This window comes from Lepidochelys olivacea (genome assembly GCF_965140295.1).
Source record: "Lepidochelys olivacea isolate rLepOli2 genome assembly, chromosome: 25".
In the NCBI taxonomy this organism is placed as follows: Eukaryota; Metazoa; Chordata; order Testudines; family Cheloniidae; genus Lepidochelys; species Lepidochelys olivacea.
Window position 1 is genome coordinate 13219360 of NC_140435.1, and position 19421 is coordinate 13238780.

The following is a 19421-nucleotide window of genomic DNA, read 5'->3' on the forward strand; positions in this document are numbered from 1 at the left end:
ACATCGTTTATTAACAGCCTGCACCAGAGGGTTAATAATGAGATGGCCACACCGGGTGTTGCCACAGAACGAGTGAGATTAACCCAGAGTAAGGGGGAGCATGAGGAATTCCTTCAGGACTTGGCTACCTGACGGGAGATGAAACTCAACATAGACACACGCAAGGGAACAATTTAAACTACTCAGTCATAGGTCTTAATAAATAATAAAATAATAATAATAATGCCACCTCCTAGCTCTTGTCTAGCACATCCCAGCCATGAATCTCCAAGTGCTTTACAAAGGAGGTGAATATTATTATCCCCATTGTACAGATGGGGAAACTGAGGCACAGAGCAGGGCTGTGACTTGCCCAAAGTCACCCAGCCAGGTCAGTGGCAGAGCCACGAACAGAACCAGGGTCTCCTGGGTCCCAGACCAGTGCTGCACCCACTGCAAGTTCCAAATGGGTTACAACAGTGACAACCACCCTCTTGGTCAACGCGTTAGGTTTGAACTCGGCACCTACAGTGCTAAACACACAAGCTGCTACAGCGTGAGCTGAAGACCCCACATGCAGCAAATGGGGGCTGACAGGGCATGAGACTCACACTTAACCCCATGTCTCTGCCCATATCCAGCCCATTTTTAATCCCCTGCTCCTGGGAATAGAGGACACGGCCGGCCCAGCGTTTGGGAACGACTCCTGCTCACTGCAGAGGGCTGGTCCCAGTGCGTAGCCTTTTCCTTGCACCCACATGTAATCTCTGCTGACACCAGCACTGCATCATCCCAGGGTGACCTTGGGGAAGTAACGTCCGCTTCCCGGGCCTCAGTTTCTCCATCTGTAAGATGGGGATAACGGTACTGGCCTGCCTTTTTAAGTGCCTTGATCTGTGCCTGTGAGACGTGCTATAGACATAGGATAGGACTGGTACAGAAGGACCGAGGCCTCTCCACTCCAATCTAACCAGCCTACTGGGGCCTGTTCTACAGAGCACATTTCCATCTGTCCATTGCTAGCCCCAGAAGATCCCCTGCTGGCCGGGTGACAGCCACCCTCTTCGCCAGCACATCACAGACCTCCGGAGCGAAAAGCACCAGCTGCCGCAGCTTGAGCTAGGAAGTGGATCGGGCACCACATGACCCTATAACACACTCACTGCGGAGGTTACACCTGCACCCAATCACTGGGCAAACGTTGTCTTCCTTGTCGCACACTGTGTAGGCCCCATGCTTTCCATGCCCCACAGGAAAACCCCATGCCCAGTGTTGAGCGATGGGGGGGGGGGCATTTATCATGAGCACAGTGCATGCTGGGGCATCAGCCCTGAGATCCTGGGGAAGGTGCTTTATGGAGCCAGGTTTGTGTTTGTTTTAAGCAGGGCCCGTTAACACAGCGACTGCTCTCTCCTGACTGGCTGCCCCGCTGGGAACAGGAGATGCATTGTCCTGCACCCCCCCAGAAGTGGTCAACTTGGTGATCGGGCCAGCTGCCGAGCATCTGAAGCAAGTGACCAGAGGCGAGCGGAGAGGAGATAGCAGATAGACGCACAAGGATCTGATTGTGCCCGGATCATTTAGATCAGCCCAGCGCAGGCGGTTTCCTGGTTTCCGAGTTTCATTGGTCTGAGGCTATAAAACCAGCCATGGGACAGCAGGAGGCTCAGATTGGCGCCCAGCCTGGAAGAGGACCCGAGGAGCTGTGAACTCAGAGATGGAGCGGCCCCAATGTCTCCTGCTCCTGCTTTCCCTGTCCTACCCCTTGGCCCATGCTGGTGAGTAGAGGAAGCCATGGGCTAGGGTGACTATCCAGGGTCTATGCACAAGGTGAGAAAGGAGCCATCCCCTCACCTCCTGATCAGGAGTCCGTGTGTCTTTCAGGTGCTTTGCGGAATCAGATTGTTGGGGGGCATGAAGCCAAGCCCCACTCCAGACCCTACATGGCAGCTCTGAAGGTTTCGGGTGATTTCGGCTGCGGGGGGTTTCTGGTGGCCCCGGATTGGGTGATGACCGCCGCTCACTGCATGGGGTAGGTACCGTCGCCGGGTTTGTCCTTCTCACACTGATTGACAAAATAAATTTTAAAGCAGGATTCGTCTGCAGTCTGTGTGAAGCCAGATGTCTCTGCATCCTTGCCCCCATTGCTCGGGGAGGGGAGAGGGGCTGTGCCAGGGAAAGTGACCCACGCTGTCTCCTGCCCATTTCAGGGATATCACCGTGATCCTGGGAGCTCACGATATCCATAAGCCAGAGGAGTCTCAGCAGGTGCTGGGGGTTGAGACTTACTACAACCACCCTGAATACAACGACATCTTGATAGCTAATGACATCCTGCTGCTAAAGGTAAGTGACTTGTCTGCAGCGGGGGGAGGTCCCCCTGACAGCTGCTTCGGGGGAGCGGGGGGGCGGAGGGGCTAAGTGCGGGTGGCTCAGAACAGAGAGAGAATTTTACGTCTTGTGCTGTGGGGAGAAGTCAAAGCTCACTTTTCAAACTGGGCTTTATTATTTTGAGATGGTCCAGCCAGAGAAAGGAAACCGTGGGCAGATCCTGCAACCTCAACTTTCCTGGAGTTCCCTGGGGGTCAGGAGCACTCAGCCCCGCTCAGAATAGATCACCCAGTGTCAGCCTCACTGTCCCACATCCCCTGCAAGCTGCATGTTCTCCAGTATTGCCTCCCTCCTGTCCCCTAGGCTGCTTAGTTAGTGTAAGTGCTCAGGGCCTGATGCTGTAGGTTGCTCAGTCTCTCCCATCACCTGGCCAGGTGGGGCCACTGGACATCTTCTCTCTGAACCATTCTCACCCCTGCCTCCAGATTCCATTGACTACTGCTTGGGGCTTAATACTCCTTCTCTTCCTCCCACCCAGCTGACAGCGAAGGCCAAGCTGAATAAATACATCCAGGTCATCCCTCTGCCCAAGACCAGCAGCGACGTCCCCACCGACACCAGGTGCAGCATGGCAGGATGGGGCTACATTGACAAAGAGAGGGTCACCAACCGGCTCTTTGAGACCAACGTCACCATCTACAGCCGCAGGAAATGCCTCAGCATCTACCCCAACCTCAACGATGGCATGCTATGTGCCGGCAGCTTCCACCACCTCAAGGACTCCAGCCAGGTCAGTACTGGAAACACCGGCAACCGGGTGGAAGTACAGGCACCAGGACCTCAGCTCCTGGGCTGGGACTGCCAGGCAAGCTACTTAGGTTCCACTCTACGAGGAAAAAGAACAGGAGTACTTGTGGCACCTGAGAGACTAACCAATTTATTTGAGCATGAGCTTTCGTGAGCTACAGCTCACTTCATCGGATGCATACTGATGAAGTGAGCTGGAGCTCACGAAAGCTTATGCTCAAATAAATTGGTTAGTCTCTAAGGTGCCACAAGTCCTCCTTTTCTTTTTGAGAATACAGACTAACGCGGCTGTTACTCTGAACTCTAAGAGGAGGGACTTTCATGGATGCAAATCTCCTGCCAGCTCATGTGTCTCCTGTAAGGGTTTCCCCCATGTGGTTTCTTGCTAGGGTGATCAGCTGTCCCGATTTTATAAGGACAGTCCCGATTTTTGGGTAGCTCTCTTATATAGGCTCCTATTACCCCCCACCCCCGTCCCGATTTTTCACATTTGCTGTCTGGTCACCCTATTTCTTGCTACCCAGGCTGACACAAACCCTGCATTCAGCTCCTGGAGGAGGGTTTGCTGCTGAGCCCGGAGATCTGTGGAAGCATATGGCCCGACACCGACGGGTTCCTTCATGAGTCCCATCTACAGGAAAGCTGGGCAAAATTTTTCAACCCCCGTTTTTATTTATTTATTTATTTATTGGCAAAATCATGCAGATTTAGGTCAACCGAAACATTGCACAAAGTTGTGTTAAATTCACGCAATGGTTTCGGTGAAAAAAACAACTGCCTCCCTGCCCCCCCCAAATTTCTGAACAAAATTGAAACACCTTTTCAAAACAGAACGTTTTGATTTTTCGATTCAAAACGCCTCGCCCTTCAGAAATTCCTCTCCGTTTTCCTTGAAAAAGCTCGACACCCCAAGGACATGGTTCATTTCGCCAAGACCCTTTTCCCCCTTGCTGCTGTTTGGAACTGGCGCAAGCTGAAAACGCCATCATTCGCCCAGACCGCTCTGGGCCATGCTGGCGGGTACGTCTCTGCCGCGGTCACAGGGGGGCGATCGCCGCCAGGTGTACATGTAGCCGAGCTGGCTTTAATTTAGCTGACTCGGGTACCACAGCCGTGAAGCCGCGGCAGGACGGGCTAGCCCTGGGAGCACTGACCTAGGGTTCTGGGTGGGTTTGGACACCCTACACTGGTGCAACTGCAATGTCGCAGTAATGCTGACTTGGGAACATCATTCGTGAGCCGCAGTCTTACCCAGTGATTGCAGTACCTGTGACATGGGGCTACCATATTGGCTTTGCACAGAGCAGCCAACTCAACGGGTTGACCCCTGGATTAAGTTGGCCCTGTGTCTGGAGGGCCTCTGAAGTCTCTCCTCTTCTCTGTTTGGCAGGGGGATTCCGGGGGGCCTCTGATCTGCAACGGGGTGGCACAGGGAATTGTTTCCTTTGGCTACAGCTTCCCTCCTGCCGTCTACACCCGTATTGCCAACTACCTTCCGTGGATCAGAAAGATCATGGGCTAGAGGACCGGAGAGGGAGATGCTCCAGCTTCTCCTCCAGCATCTTCTGCCTTGGAGACCCATGCTGCTTTCCCTTATACTGCATCCGCTGGCTTTTTCTCCCTTCCTGGTGTTGTATGAAACCGTAGGGGACAAGACTCTCTCTGGGTGCCTCTATGGCCTTGTTACTGTAGCTCTGAAGGCCTGCATGCCCAGCAGGTCCCTTGTCACCTGGGTTCTGTTGGCTCAGGAGAGGAATGTCAAGTTTTCAGCCCCCTGAGTGAATAGTCTCTTGACTGGTCCCCTGAAGAAGCAGAGGCTCAATATGAGCCAGGGGCTTTGCTGTTCTGAGGGTCTTCAGGATTCCTTCTGTCCCAGTTGACTTAAATAGGGCACAGCTGCCCAGTCTCCGGCATGTGCCTAGACCATCAGAGCAGAGCCAGAGATAATTCTAGAGCAGGGGGCACTGAAGAGGGTTGAAATCGGTCCAAGGAGGTGGTTTTGGACCACCTGGAGGGGAAGGCTCTGACCTGTGCTCGCTCCCTCCTGGGCGTTCCCTGGTTTGTTTCCCTGGTTCAGTCCCAGGCTGAGGTTGGGCTTCACTTGGGTTTACAGAGGAGTTTCTCTCCCTGGCAATTTCAGCTGGTGCCACATTGTCAGAGCCAAAGCGGAGAGAAATCCGGAGGCTGGAAAGGGTCCAGCAAAAGCATGCAGCAGCAGGAGTCTGAATCCTGGCCAGTCCCCAACTCCCCAACGCTATGTTCTCACACCCCCTTCACCCCGGTCACTGCTCCATTCCTCCTCTGTCGCTCGCTGCGATGCTGGGCATGTAACAAGCCTGAAAAAATAAACGCCAATCTGCATTTCACAGCGTCTCATTCTCCAGCTTCACAACGTCCCTTTTCAGTGGGTTTCTGATCATTCTCCAGATAAACACAAAGGGCCAAATTCTGCTCCCAGTTGCAATGGGGTAGGCCCTTTAATTTCAGTGGGTTGCATGGGTGTAAATGAACACTTCAGCCCAAAGGAGAACAGCCCTCTTTCCACTTCCCAGGCCACAGGGGGAAGTGCCCCAGGAGAACTGAAAAAGACCCATGTGGTTTTCTGGTTCCAGACTATGCAGCCTTTAATATCTCCTGTCTAGAGGGAACTTTGCAAATGGGAAGGGCACAGTCTGTAGGTGTTCCTGGTCCTTATTGCTGGGAATGTGTAACCCACCTGATTATGTGATATATGCCATCATGTTTCCAGCAATGCTCCTCTGCCATGTACATTGGCCAAACCGGACAGTCTCTACGCAAAAGAATAAATGGACACAAATCTGACATCAGGAATTATAACATTCAAAACCCAGTAGGAGAACACTTCAATCTCCCTGGTCACTCGATAACAGACCGAAAAGTGGCAATTTTTCAACAAAAAAACTTCAAAAACAGACTCCAACGTGAAACTGAAGAACTGGAATTAATTTGCAAACTGGACACCGTCAAATTAGGCCTGAATAAAGACTGGGAGTGGTTGGGTCATTACAAAACCTAATTTTGCCCATACTAATTTCCCCCTACTGTTACTCACACCTTCTTGTCAACTGTTTGAAATGGGCCACTCTCATTACCACTACAAAAGTGATTTTTCCTCCCTTGGTATCCTACTGTTAATTGAATTGTCTCGTTAGACTGACCTCCCATTTGGTAAGACAACTCCCATCTTTTCATGAGCTGTGATTTCATGTGCTGCTACTGGATTTCCCACTCCCTGCATCTGATGAAGTGGCTTTTAGCCCACGAAAGCTTATGCCCAAATAAATTTGTTAGTCTCTAAGGTGCCATAAGGACTCCACATTGTTTTTGCTGATACAGACTAACACGGCTACCACTCTGAAACCTGCCGCCTGATTAGCTTTGCCGTTCAGTTTAGATACAGACCCTCTCACATACTGCCCGCTGCCTCCTTGTGCTTTTCTTGTGGCCCTGGGTTTGTCACTGATGGCTGCTAGAAAAAGCTCGAGAGGAGGAAAACTCCCACTGCCGGAGCAGAGTTAGGCCAGTGCTGAGCAGGTCCAGCTTTACCAACTTGCATGATTTCATTGCATATCATGACATCTTGGTGTTTTCCTTTCTCAGCTTCCATTTCGTAAAAAAGTTTCTAGCCCAGCGCTAACCATGGGGGATAGGAAGAAGCTTCACTGGGGTAATTTATCTAAAAACTGGGTTTCTTACGCTTTATTCTGAAGCAGCTGGTTCTAGCCACAGTTAGAGACAAGACAGTGGACTAGGAACTTGGGGTATGATCTGGACCCCGTTACCCACCCCACCCCCATCTGAGCCCCTCACTATCTACCACATGGTCAGTTAGAGGCACTCGTGTGCCACAGAGCGAAACTCATCCCTTTCTAACTGGGTTTAAAGCTGTCAGTCAAACACAGGAGTGGCGAGAAGGCACATGGCTTCTGATAACAGTCTAAATGGCAGATTTCAGAGGGGTAGCCGTGTTAGTCTGTATCAGCAAAAACAATGAGACACCATGGAAAAATCAACATGTAGACATGACAACTTTATCACAACCATCGCTGATAACTTTATCTCCAAACCCCAACGTTTAAGACTCTCAGGCTCCACCCAAGTCACCCATCCTCCCTCACAATCATCAGCAAAATCCACAGCTAGTGTAGATCAGCCTAGGTCCCTTGGCTTCAGTAAAGCTAAGCAGACTTATACCAGCTGGGGATCTAGCTCCCTCTATCTCCAGAACCCTAATGGAAGTAGGTTGATAAAGGAGGGAGATTTGGGGTATGTCTACACTACGAAATTAGGTCGAATTTATAGAAGTCGGTTTTTTTGAAATCGGTTTTATATATTCGAGTGTGTGTGTCCCCACAGAAAATGCTCTAAGTGCATTAAGTGCATTAACTCGGCGGAGCGCTTCCACAGTACCGAGGCAAGCGTCGACTTCTGGAGCGTTGCACTGTGGGTAGCTATCCCACAGTTCCCGCAGTCTCCGCTGCCCATTGGAATTCTGGGTTGATATCCCAATGCCTGATGGGGCTAAAACATTGTCGCGGGTGGTTCTGGGTACATATCGTCAGGACCCCGTTCCCACCCCCCCTCCCCCCGTGAAAGCAAGGGCAGACAATCATTTCGCGCCTTTTTTGTCTGCTGCCAGCCAAAGATGTAAAGGATAGATGGAGTGGGTCAGAACAAGAAATAGACCAGATTTGTTTTGTACTCATTTTCCTCCTCCCCTGTCTAGATCACACTGCAGTCAGTCACAGAGAAGGCGCAGCGAGGTTAATCTAGCCATGTATCAATCAGAGGCCAGGCTAACCTCCTTGTTCCAATAACAACGATAACTTTGGTGCACCATTTCTTATTGGAACCCTCCGTGCAGTCCTGCCTGAAATACTCCTTGATGTACAGGCACACCCTTTGTTGATTTTAGCTCCCTGAAGCCAACCCTGTAAGCCGTGTCGTCAGTCGCCCCTCCCTCCGTCAGAGCAACGGCAGACAATTGTTCCGCGCCTTCTTTCTGTGCGGACGCCATACCAAGGCAAGCATGGAGGCCGCTGAGCTCATTTTGACAATTAGGAACACATCAACCACCACACGCATTATCCAGCAGTATATGCAGCACCAGAACATGGCAACGCGATACCGGGCGAGGAGGCGACGTCAGCGCGGTCCCGTGAGTGATCAGGACATGGACACAGATTTCTCTGAAAGCATGGGCCCTGCCAATGCATGCATCATGGTGCTAATGGGGCAGGTTCATGCTGTGGAACGCCGATTCTGGGCTCGGGAAACAAGCACAGACTGGTGGGACCGCATAGTGTTGCAGGTCTGGGACGATTCCCAGTGGCTGCGAAACTTTCGCATGCGTAAGGGCACTTTCATGGAACTTTGTGACTTGCTTTCCCCTGCCCTGAAGCGCATGAATACCAGGATGAGAGCAGCCCTCACAGTTGAGAAGCAAGTGGCGATAGCCCTGTGGAAGCTTGCAACACCAGACAGCTACCGGTCAGTTGGGAATCAATTTGGAGTGGGCAAATCTACTGTGGGGGCTGCTGTGATGCAAGTAGCTCATGCAATCAAAGATCTGCTGATATCAAGGGTAGTGACCCTGGGAAATGTGCAGGTCATAGTGGATGGCTTTGCTGCAATGGGATTCCCTAACTGTGGTGGGACCATAGACGGAACCCATATCCCTATCTTGGCACTGGAGCACCAAGCCGGCGAGTACATAAACCGCAAGGGGTACTTTTCGATAGTGCTGCAAGCTCTGGTGGATCACAAGGGACGTTTCACCAACATCAACGTGGGATGGCCGGGAAAGGTGCATGACGCTCGCATCTTCAGGAACTCTGGTCTGTTTCAAAAGCTGCAGGAAGGGACTTTCTTCCCAGACCAGAAAATAACTGTTGGGGATGTTGAAATGCCTATATGTATCCTTGGGGACCCAGCCTACCCCTTAATGCCATGGCTCATGAAGCCGTACACAGGCAGCCTGGACAGTGATCAGGAGCTGTTCAACTACAGGCTGAGCAAGTGCAGAATGGTGGTAGAATGTGCATTTGGACGTTTAAAGGCGCGCTGGCGCAGTTTACTGACTCGCTTAGACCTCGGCGAAACCAATATTCCCACTGTTATTACTGCTTGCTGTGTGCTCCACAATATCTGTGAGAGTAAGGGGGAGACGTTTATGGCGGGGTGGGAGATTGAGGCAAATCACCTGGCTGCTGGTTACGCGCAGCCAGACACCAGGGCGGTTAGAAGAGCTCAGGAGGGCGCGGTACGCATCAGAGAAGCTTTGAAAACCAGTTTCATGACTGGCCAGGCTACAGTGTGAAAGTTCTGTTTGTTTCTCCTTGATGAAACCCCCCGCCCCTTGGTTCACTCTACTTCCCTGTAAGCTAACCACCCTCCCCTCCTCCCTTTAATCACCGCTTGCAGAGGCAATAAAGTCATTGCTGCTTCACAGTCATGCATTCGTTATTCATTCATCACACAAATAGGGGGATGACTACCAAGGTATCCCAGGAGGGGTGGTGGAGGAGGGAAGGAAAATGCCACACAGCACTTTAAGCACAGCACTTTAAAAGTTTACAACTTTAAAATTTATTGAATGACAGCCTTCTTTTTTTTGGGCAATCCTCTGTTGTGGAGTCGCTGGTTGGCCGGAGGCCCCCCCACCGCGTTCTTGGGCATCTGGGTGTGGAGGCTATGGAACTTGGGGAGGAGGGCGGTTGGTTACAGAGGGGCAGCAGTGGCAGTCTGTGCTCCAGCTGCCTTTGCTGCAGCTCAACCATACACTGGAGCATTCTGGTTTGGTCCTGCAGCAGTCTCAGCATTGAATCCTGCCTCCTCTCATCACACTGCCGCCACATTTGAGCTTCAGCCCTGTCTTCAGCCTGCCACTTACTCTCTTCAGCCCTCCACCTCTCCTCCCGGTCATTTTGTGCTTTCCTGCACTCTGACATTATTTGCCTCCACGCATTCGTCTGTGCTCTGTCAGTGTGGGAGGACAGCATTAGCTCGGAGAACATTTCATCTCGAGTGCGTTTTTTTTTCTTTCTAAGCTTCACTAGCCTCTGGGAAGGAGAAGATCCTGTGATCATTGAAACACATCCAGCTGGTGGAGAAAAAAAAAGGGACAGCGGTATTTAAAAAGACACATTTTATAAAACAGTCGCTACACTCTTTCAGGGTAAACCTTGCTGTTAACATTACATACATAGCACATGTGCTTTCGTTACAAGGTCGCATTTTGCCTCCTCCCACCGCGTGACTACCCCCTCAACCTTCCCCCCTCCCTGTGGCTAACAGCGGGGAACATTTCTGTTCAGCCACAGGCAAACAGCCCAGCAGGAATGGGCTATACTGAGTGTCCCTGAAGAAAAGCATCCTATTTCAACCAGGTGACCATGAATTATATCTCACTCTCCTGAGGATAACACAGAGAGAGAAAGAACGGATTTTGGTTGAATGCCAGCAAACATACACTGCAATGCTTTGTTCTACAGTGATTCCCGAGTATGTGTTACTGGCCTGGAGTGATAAAGTGTCCTACCATGAAGGACGAAATAAGGCTGCCCTCCCCAGAAACCTTTTGCAAAGGCTTTAGGACTACATCTAGGAGAACCGCAAATGCCAGGGCAAAGTAATCCTTTCACATGCTTGCTTTTAAACCATGTATAGCATTTTAAAAGGTACACTCACCAGAGGTCCCTTCTCCGCCTGCTGGGTCCAGGAGGCAGCCTTGGGTGGGTTCGGGGGGTACTGGCTCCAGGTCTAGGGTGAGAAACAGTTCCTGGCTGTCGGGAAAACCGGTTTCTCCGCTTGCTTGCTGTGAGCTATCTACAACCTCCTCCTCCTCATCATCTTCTTCGTCCCCAAAACCTGCTTCCGTATTGCCTCCATCTCCATTGAAGGAGTCAAACAACACGGCTGGGGTAGTGGTGGCTGAACCCCCTAAAATGGCATGCAGCTCATCATAGAAGCGGCATGTTTGGGGCTCTGACCCAGAGCGGCTGTTCGCCTCTCTGGTTTTCTGGTAGGCTTGCCTCAGCTCCTTCAGTTTCACGCGGCACTGCTTCGGGTCCCTGTTATGGCCTCTGTCCTTCATGCCCTGGGAGATTTTCACAAAGGTTTTGGCATTTCGAAAACTGGAACGGAGTTCTGATAGCACGGATTCCTCTCCCCAAACAGCGATCAGATCCCGTACCTCCCGTTCGGTCCATGCTGGAGCTCTTTTGCGATTCTGGGACTCCATCATGGTCACCTGTGCTGATGAGCTCTGCATGGTCACCTGCAGCTTGCCACGCTGGCCAAACAGGAAATGAGATTCAAAAGTTCGCGGTTCTTTTCCTGTCTACCTGGCCAGTGCATCTGAGTTGAGAGTGCTGTCCAGAGCGGTCAGAATGGAGCACTCTGGGATAGCTCCCGGAGGCCAATACCATCGAATTGTGTCCACAGTACCCCAGATTCGAGCTGGGAACGTCGATTTAAGCGCTAATCCACTTGTCAGGGGTGGAGTAAGGAAATCGATTTTAAGAGCCCTTTAAGTCGAAATAAAGGGCTTCACTGTGTGGACGGGTGCAGGTTTAAATCGATTTAACGTTGCTAAATTCGACCTAAAGTCCTAGTGTAGACCAGGGCTTGGTAAAAAAAGCTTTGAAGGGGAGCAGGGAAAGTTGCTTTTAAGATTTTAAACCCCCCCTGCACAGATGCCGTGTGGATGGTTTGAGATGCTATACAAATTTAGTGGGGAACAATGCTTAAGGATGGTCTTTCTGTTTTTTTCGTGTAAAACAAACAAGTTACACTGACAAACAACAGCCAACCATTCAGAAACGATGAGCCAGGCTCCAAAAAATATTCACAAGATTGAATTAAAAATCCACGTGTTTGCATTTGCTGGATCAGGGAGGAGTCATTTCGGGTCAACCTGAATGATTTTTTAAGAATTTTTCTCAAAAAAAAATTGGGTCAAACAAAACGTTTTGATGTTGAGAGGTATTTTCAGGTGTTTGCATATTGTGATAAAATTGAAATAAAACTCTAACAGTCATTTTGACTTCCCCCCAAATCGAAAAAACGTGTTTTGACATTTTCGAACTGAAGAACACTTGGACTTTTTCGGGCTTCTGTTGGCCAAAACAATTCACTGAAATGGGCACACATTCGCAAAAATCTTTCAGTGTCACCAAATCAATCTTGTTTGGGGGAAAAAGAAAACACAAAACCAAACCAATCTGAAACCTTCTACTGTAGAGCATCATCCTTCAAAGGCTTGTAACTCATCTCTGCCCTCCCTTACTTCCTTCACATTCGGAGCACAGTGCACCCACAAAGTGGTCCCACTTTGACTTAAAGAGCTGGGAGTGGCAGGGAGATTCTCTCTGGTGGGAGATCACCAGACCAAGGCCACGTGTTGGAGGAAGGATTTGCCTTTTCATCTGGTTTTATCTGAAAACGCTTTATAGTGCTTAACTGCAGAATTATTAAAGTATTTATAACTATTGATTCATAGTCCCTAAGGCCAGAAGGGACCACTGTGATCATCTAGTCTGACCTCCTGTATGGCACAGACCCAAGAACTGCCCCAAAATAATCCCTAGAGCAGATCTGTTTGAAGCAGATTTAAAAGTTGTCTGTGAAGGAGAATCCACTTCCCACCCTGACACTAGGTAAATTGTTCCAGTGGCTAATTGCTCTCACTGTGAAAAAATTATTCCTTATTTCCAGTCTGAATGTGTCTAGCTTCACCTTCCTGCCACTGGATTGTGTTGGACCTCTCCCTGCTAGACTGAAGAGCCCATGATTAAATATTTGTTCCCTGTGTAGACACTGATAAACTGTGATCCAGTCACCCCTTACTCTTCCCTTGGTTGAGCTAAATAGATGGAGCTCCTTGAGTCTATCACTATCAGGCATGTTTTCCAATCCTTTAATCATTCTTGTGGCTCTTCTCTGAACCCTCTCCAATGCATCAACACCCTTCTTCAATTATGGGCACAAGAACCAAATACAAGATTCCAGCAGCAGTCGCAGCAGTGCCAAATTCAGAGGTAAAATAACCCCTGAACTCCTACTCGAGAATCCCCTGTCTATGCATCCTACGGTTGCATTAGCCCTTCTGGACACAGACTGACTGGGAGCTCATGTTCAGCACGCCCCAACGTAGTCTTTTGCAGAGCCATTGCTTTCCAGGCTAGAGCTCCCCCCTCCTGTAAGTATGGCCGACAGTCTTTGCTCCCAGATGGACACATTTAGCCATATTAAAAACCACATTGGTTGCTTGCACCCAGTTTACTAGCCAACCTAGATCACTCTGAATCAGCCACCTGTCCCTCCTGGGCCTTTACAACTCCCCCAATTTTTGTGCCGTCTGCAAACATTATCAGTGATCGTTTTATGCTGGCTTCCAGGTCACTGATGTTAAATAGCACAGGGCCAAGAACCAATCCCTGCGGGACTCCAGTGGAAACAGACCCCGCTCAATGACACACCCAGCACAGGTTAATTACAGCAGCATAGCGCTTTGCCTGTTGTAGCCTGCAAGGGTTTTACAAATGCTAATTAACCCTCAGATGAATACCCTTAACTCTCATTTTGCAGCCAGGGAAACTGAGGCACGGAGGGGCTGTGATGTGTCCAAAGCCACACAGTGAGTCAGCAGCAGAGTCAGGAATAAAACCCAGGCGTCCTGATGCCCAAACTCCCAGACGCAGGCCCAATTCCCAAGTGCATTAAGGACCCGTTAGTTACTCTGGCAGTGTAAGGGGAACATGTGCTCACTTTAAGGCCCTTTGCAATCAGCTCACAGACGTTCATTATCTATAAATCCCTAGGCTGGTTAATAGGTTTCCTTTGGTTTACGGCTGCAGCAGTTTTTCTAGGCAGCTAGTGGGTGGGTGTCAGAACCAGCTGCCACACGGTTACAGAGCAGGCCAGAAAAGGAAAAGCAATTGCGGATTGATTTGCTTTTGCCAATTTCAGGAACCTGACAGTCACCTTAGGAGCTCTCAATATCCACAAGCAAGAGGACTGCCAGCAAACATTTGTGGTTCAAAGCTATCACCTGCACCCCGACTACAAAGAATGTCCTCAAGCCAATGACATCCTTTTGCTGAAGGTAACAGATTTGTTGGGCTAATATTCACTTCCAGGTTCATACCTCTGGGCACCATGTGAGGATTGGTGCTTGGCCGTGGTCAGGGGTAATTTATGCCAGAAGGGAGCTGAAGACACAATGTGCAGAGCTGGCTCTGCCCTTTCCCCAGAGTTTGGATCAGGGGTGCCAGTTTAGGTCCATCATCTGGGCTCTGCTGTTGGGATGGAGGGCACAGACCCCCGCCCTGTAGAGCATGACTTGGATGAAGATTTGTATTGTGGTAGTACCTACCGGCCCAAGACACAGACCCCCAACCCAGTTGCGCTAGGCCCTGTACAATAACCGAACAAAAAGATGGGCCCTGGCCCAAAGAGCTTAGTCCAAGACAAGAGCCAGATGAACAGGGGAGGACAAGAAAACAAAGGAGATGGTATTTACTCGGTCAGCATGCTGGGCAGCCGTATCGTCGAGGTTTGTGTAAGCATCATGCCAAAGGAGAATTTGAGGAGGTGTTGGAAGGGGAGCGATGAGGTGGCTTTGGGGAAGCTTATGGGGCACTCCTCCCATGCGAGATGGGCAGCAGGGGAGAAAGCACAAAGGGGCTTATCTGACAGCATAACAAATGGGCAATGGAGGCTGGTCTCATGGGTGGTCGGAGGCGGGAGTCAAGCTCTTGATTGCGCAAGAGAGGATAGGGCGCCGGGTGGGAACAGGCCAGGAGGGGCCTGGAAAGTAGTTTGGTTTGATGTGATGGAGAAGGGAGAAGCAGGAGAGGCAGTCTGGCCTTTGGCTCTCTTAGAAACATGCAGTGACAGAGCCTTTGGTGGGCAATATTTAAAACCATTAACACATTTCTGGATCTCCTCCACCTCCACCCCCACAGCTGAAGGGGAAAGCCAGACTAAACAAATATGTCAATGTCATTTGCCTGCCCAAAGCCAACAGAGATGTCACCCCACGGAGCCAGTGCAGCGTAGCTGGATGGGGCCATATCGACCATGGAAAAACCACCGACAAGCTCTTTGAGACCGACGTCACCATCCGGCCAGCAAAGGAATGCCGCTCTTTGAACCCCGGGAAAACTAATCATATAATCTGCGCAGGGAGCAAACACTGGGTCAAGGACTGCAGCCAGTTCAGTAGCAGCCGCGTCTAGGGGAGGATGGCATGGGAGGCAGGCCAGAGGGCTACAAAGAGGTACATGGTAGCAGCCTAACCTTGGAAGATCTTGATCTGTAAATTATCTGAGTTACTATTGCTAGTTTAAAACAACATTCTGGCCAGGACAGATGCCTGTCCCTTTGTCTTGGTTATTTTGTCTCTCCTACCAACTTCTGTTCTCCTCCTCTGTCTCTCTGTAACCTCTTCTTCTGTAGGTCCCTCTCCATTTCTTCCTGGCCCTACCTAGCCCGTTATTCCCCATTTTGCAGTTAATTTCTACTTCCTAAGTGAAGTCCTTTGTCTTTATTACATCTAATTGTGTTGACTTCAGACCAGTTCTCCAATTTATCAAGATTATTTTGAATTCTAATGTTCTCCAGAGTGTTGGAAGCCCTCCCAGCTTGATGTCATCTGCAAATCTTATAAACATCCGCTCCACTCCAAGTCATTAATGAAATGCTTGACTAGTGACAGATCCCACTAGATACATCCTCCCAGTTTGACTGCAAACCATTGATCACTACTCTCTGAATAGGTTTCAGAGTAACAGCCACGTTAGTCTGTATTCGCAAAAAGAAAAGGAGTACTTGTGGCACCTTAGAGACTAACTAATTTATTTGAGCATGAGCTTTCGTGAGCTACAGCTCACTTCATCGGATGCATACTGTGGAAAATACAGAAGATGTTTGTTTTTATACACACAAATCATGAAAAAATGGGTGTTTATCACTACAAAAGGTTTTCTCTCCCCCCAGCCCACTCTCCTGCTGGTAATAGCTTATGTAAAGTGATCACTCTCCTTACAATGTGTATGATAATCAAGGTGGGCCATTTCCAGCACAAATCCAGGTTTTCTTCCCCCGCCCCCCAAACAAACCCACTCTCCTGTCTATCCCCCAAGTTGTGCACCCACCTTTTAGTAATTTCATCTAGACTACATTTCTCTAGTTTGCTTATAAGAACGTCACGTGGGACTGTGTCAAAAGCCTTACTAAAATTAAGATTTCTCCTCTACTGAGCTTCTCCCCATCCACTAGGCCAGTAACTTCATCAAAGAAGGAAATTTGACTGGTTTGACATGATGTCTTCTTTACAATTTCATGGGGGCTAATACTTATAATGCTTACAAACTAATTGTTTAAAAGTTTGTTCTCATATCAAAGTTAGGCTGACTGGTCTATAATTCCCCAGGTCCTCTTTGTTCCCCTTTTTGAAGAGAGGTACTATGTTTGCTTTTCTCCAGTCCTCTGGGACCTCACCCACCCTCCATAAGTTTTTGAAGATAATTGCTTCAACTAGTTCCTTAAGAACCCAATCATGAATTTTGTCAGGCCCTGCTAACTTTAATACATCTAATGTATCTAAATATTTCTTAACCTGGCTTTCCCCTTTTCTGGCTTGTGTTCCTTCCCCCTTGTTAATATTAATTGTGTTAAGTATCTGGCCACAATTAACCTTTTTTATGTAGACTGTAGTAAAGTAGGCATTATACCCCTTCTTGATGATGTCTGTTTTTAGCTCTCCTTCCTTACTAAGCAGTGGGCCTGCACTTACTTTCATCTTTCTCTTGCTCCTAATATATTTATAGAACCTCTTCTTATTGCCTTTTATGACTCTTGCCCCATCTGTAACTCATTCTGAGCCTTAACCTTTCTGATTTTATCCCTACAAGCTTGTGCTGTTCTTTTATTCTCATGCTGATTCCGTGGCATCAATATTGGGAGTGCTAATGTAGACATGGTTGCCCATGGCCATCAGCATTCTTAACCCCATGGGCCTGATTCTCTCTTGTCCTGCACCTGCTGTCTCAGGTACTTTGGCTCTCATGACTATGGTATCCGAGTACCTTGCACTCTTTGTGTTTATTCTCAATCCCTGGGAAGATGGCGGCATTGTATGGCAGATCCCCATCGTATGGAAGGGGAACTGAGCACAGAGAGGTTAAAAGTCTTGCCCAAGGTCACGCAGATGGAGCAAGGACTTGAAGCCAGGTCTCTCAGTTGCTAGGCCAGTGACTGAGCCAGCCCTCCTGCCTGCCACCACTTTACTCTAACTTTGGGCTGTTGTCAATGACACCACAAGGTGCAGGGCATGGAAGACAACAGGGCCCCCTCCCCCCCTCGTAAGCCAGCTCTGAGCAGATCTATATGACAAAGGTTAAACAAACAGCATTGGCCTGTCTACACTAGTGCTCCCAGTGGGACAGCTGCATTGGCAGTTGCAGTATATGTGGTGGGTGGGGAATATTAGCATAGAGGACCAGACCAGTGGGTATAAGGGAGTTTATGCCGTCACGCACATTTCTGAATTTGGGCTGATGTTCCCAGTTCTGGAAGGAGTTCGTGACCCACCCCAGTGAGCCAGGATTGGTGCCGGCACTCATGCATAGCCCCTGCTCTGATAGCTGCTTCATTCCTTCCTTGTTCCTGCATTGCCGGATTGTCACGAGCATGAAAAATAAACTCTTCCCTGTATTTCAGAGAGTCCCTCTCTGCTACGAGCCTTATTGCCTGGGGCTTTCCGGACATCGCTCTGAGAACGTGAGACTGAGAAAAGCTGAGGGGTTATTTCCAGAACCGTGAATCACTTGGGGTCTCCTTTTCAGCTAGAAAGTTTGGGGCTTAGTCCACACTGCCAGCATCTGTAAGTGGGCTAGGAGCACGAAAAGAATGACACTGCCAATGGGCAGTGAGGTTGGCACAACGGTGTAGATGTAACTATGCCAACAGCTGAATGCTTCTGGTGCCAGAGCTAATGTGGTTCAAAGAGGCGGAGGCAGAAAGTTTCTTCGCCAGCATAACACAGCATCTACACTAGGGGGCTCTGCCAGCTTAGCTAGACCGGCAAAGCAGGGACAGTGTAGACAAGCCCTGGCTCAGGGAAACCCTAATCCTCTCCCTCCTTCCCCCACAATCTGTCTCTCCTCCTGTTCCCCAAACCCATGCAGAACTTAGGCTTCTTGGGTCAGGGATTTGGTTTTTATCTCCGGGTCTCATTCAGCAGCGAGGACATAAGTGATGCTGAAAAATAGTAACCTGACCTCTTCCGGCAGAAGCCAGACGTTAGGGGTAAGAGACTGCGTCTTCCCCTAAGAACTTACGTAAGGAATGTTACAGATGTTGGGGGGAGGCACAGAGGGGCTGGTCCAATGTGAAAGGGGGAGAATGTGACAGAACTGGAAATTGAACCCAGTTCGAGTGCCAGTCCAGGGCTTTCCCCACAAGATCAGCCTTCTTCTGGGTCTCAGACACACCCCCTCCCATTCAGGCAGAGTTCAGGACCACACACTTGGGGTGAAACCCTTTTCCTATTGAATTCAAAGGGAGTTTTGTTATTGACGTCTGGAGCCCTGCAAATCTGCCGACATCCGTGGCCCATTTGTGCAAATTGGATGCAGATAAAAATTTGGCATCCGCTCAGGGCTCTATTGATGTCAGTTGAGCCAGAATACCCTTATAAGCTTTTTCTGTCCTCAAAACACCGCTCGTTACATCAGTGATTCAGTGCCTCACTTATTACCTGGCCAATGATGATCCAGGCCCCAGCTCGTCTCCAGGCCAGGCTGACAGTGTAGAACTCGGAGCAAGGGCAGCTCTGTTGACAAAGAAGTGTCCCCGCCCAGTTAGCTAAATATCCCTGATAAAAGAAGCCGGGGTTTCCCCACTCGCAAGTGCAAACAGACACCACCACAGAAAACTGCACCCGGGTTCATATGCACCTTTGCTGAAGGTTCTTCCAAACTGGCTTCTCATTTTGGGTGCCCAGGTTAGGACACGTTGGGCCTGGTTTTCAAGCAGGCTGGTCACTCAACTCTCGGGGGAGAAGCAGCTGCTCAGCCCCAGGGGTCCCCACAGATAGCCATTCCCCAAATCCAAGGACCAAAAGTCAGTGGGGCTCTTTTTGGAAATGACAGCCACGTGAATCAACAGCACCTGCACTTTTAACTCCAAGTCGGAAAAGCAATGGAAAGGCATTTTCCAGCTGTCCCTGTTACCCAGTATACGGTCTCCCAGGTGTCCCCATTAAAGGGACTGGA

At 49.6% G+C, this 19421-nt stretch overlaps 1 protein-coding gene across 1 annotated transcript; it reads left to right on the forward strand.

Annotated features, from left to right (window-relative positions):
- The first annotated feature begins 1670 nt into the window (after nucleotides 1-1670).
- LOC311513213 (mast cell protease 1A-like) lies at nucleotides 1671-5450 on the forward strand. Its single transcript, XM_084614895.1, has 5 exons — nucleotides 1671-1757; nucleotides 1864-2011; nucleotides 2190-2325; nucleotides 2849-3100; nucleotides 4508-5450. The coding sequence occupies exons 1-5, from the start codon at nucleotides 1697-1699 to the stop codon at nucleotides 4637-4639; spliced, it is 729 nt and encodes a 242-aa protein (XP_084471021.1). The 5' UTR covers nucleotides 1671-1696; the 3' UTR covers nucleotides 4640-5450.
- Nucleotides 5451-19421: the final 13971 nt, after the last annotated feature.

What these genes read in the sequence shown, in the direction of transcription:
- LOC311513213 (XM_084614895.1), top strand. Translation starts at nt 1,697, where the DNA reads ATGGAGCGGCCCCAATGTCTCCTGCTCCTGCTTTCCCTGTCCTACCCC. An exon ending in ACCGCCGCTCACTGCATGGG is followed by an intron (nt 2,012 to 2,189) that starts GTAGGTACCGTC and finishes TGCCCATTTCAG; the next exon opens with GGATATCACCGTGATCCTGG. An exon ending in ACCTCAAGGACTCCAGCCAG is followed by an intron (nt 3,101 to 4,507) that starts GTCAGTACTGGA and finishes TCTGTTTGGCAG; the next exon opens with GGGGATTCCGGGGGGCCTCT.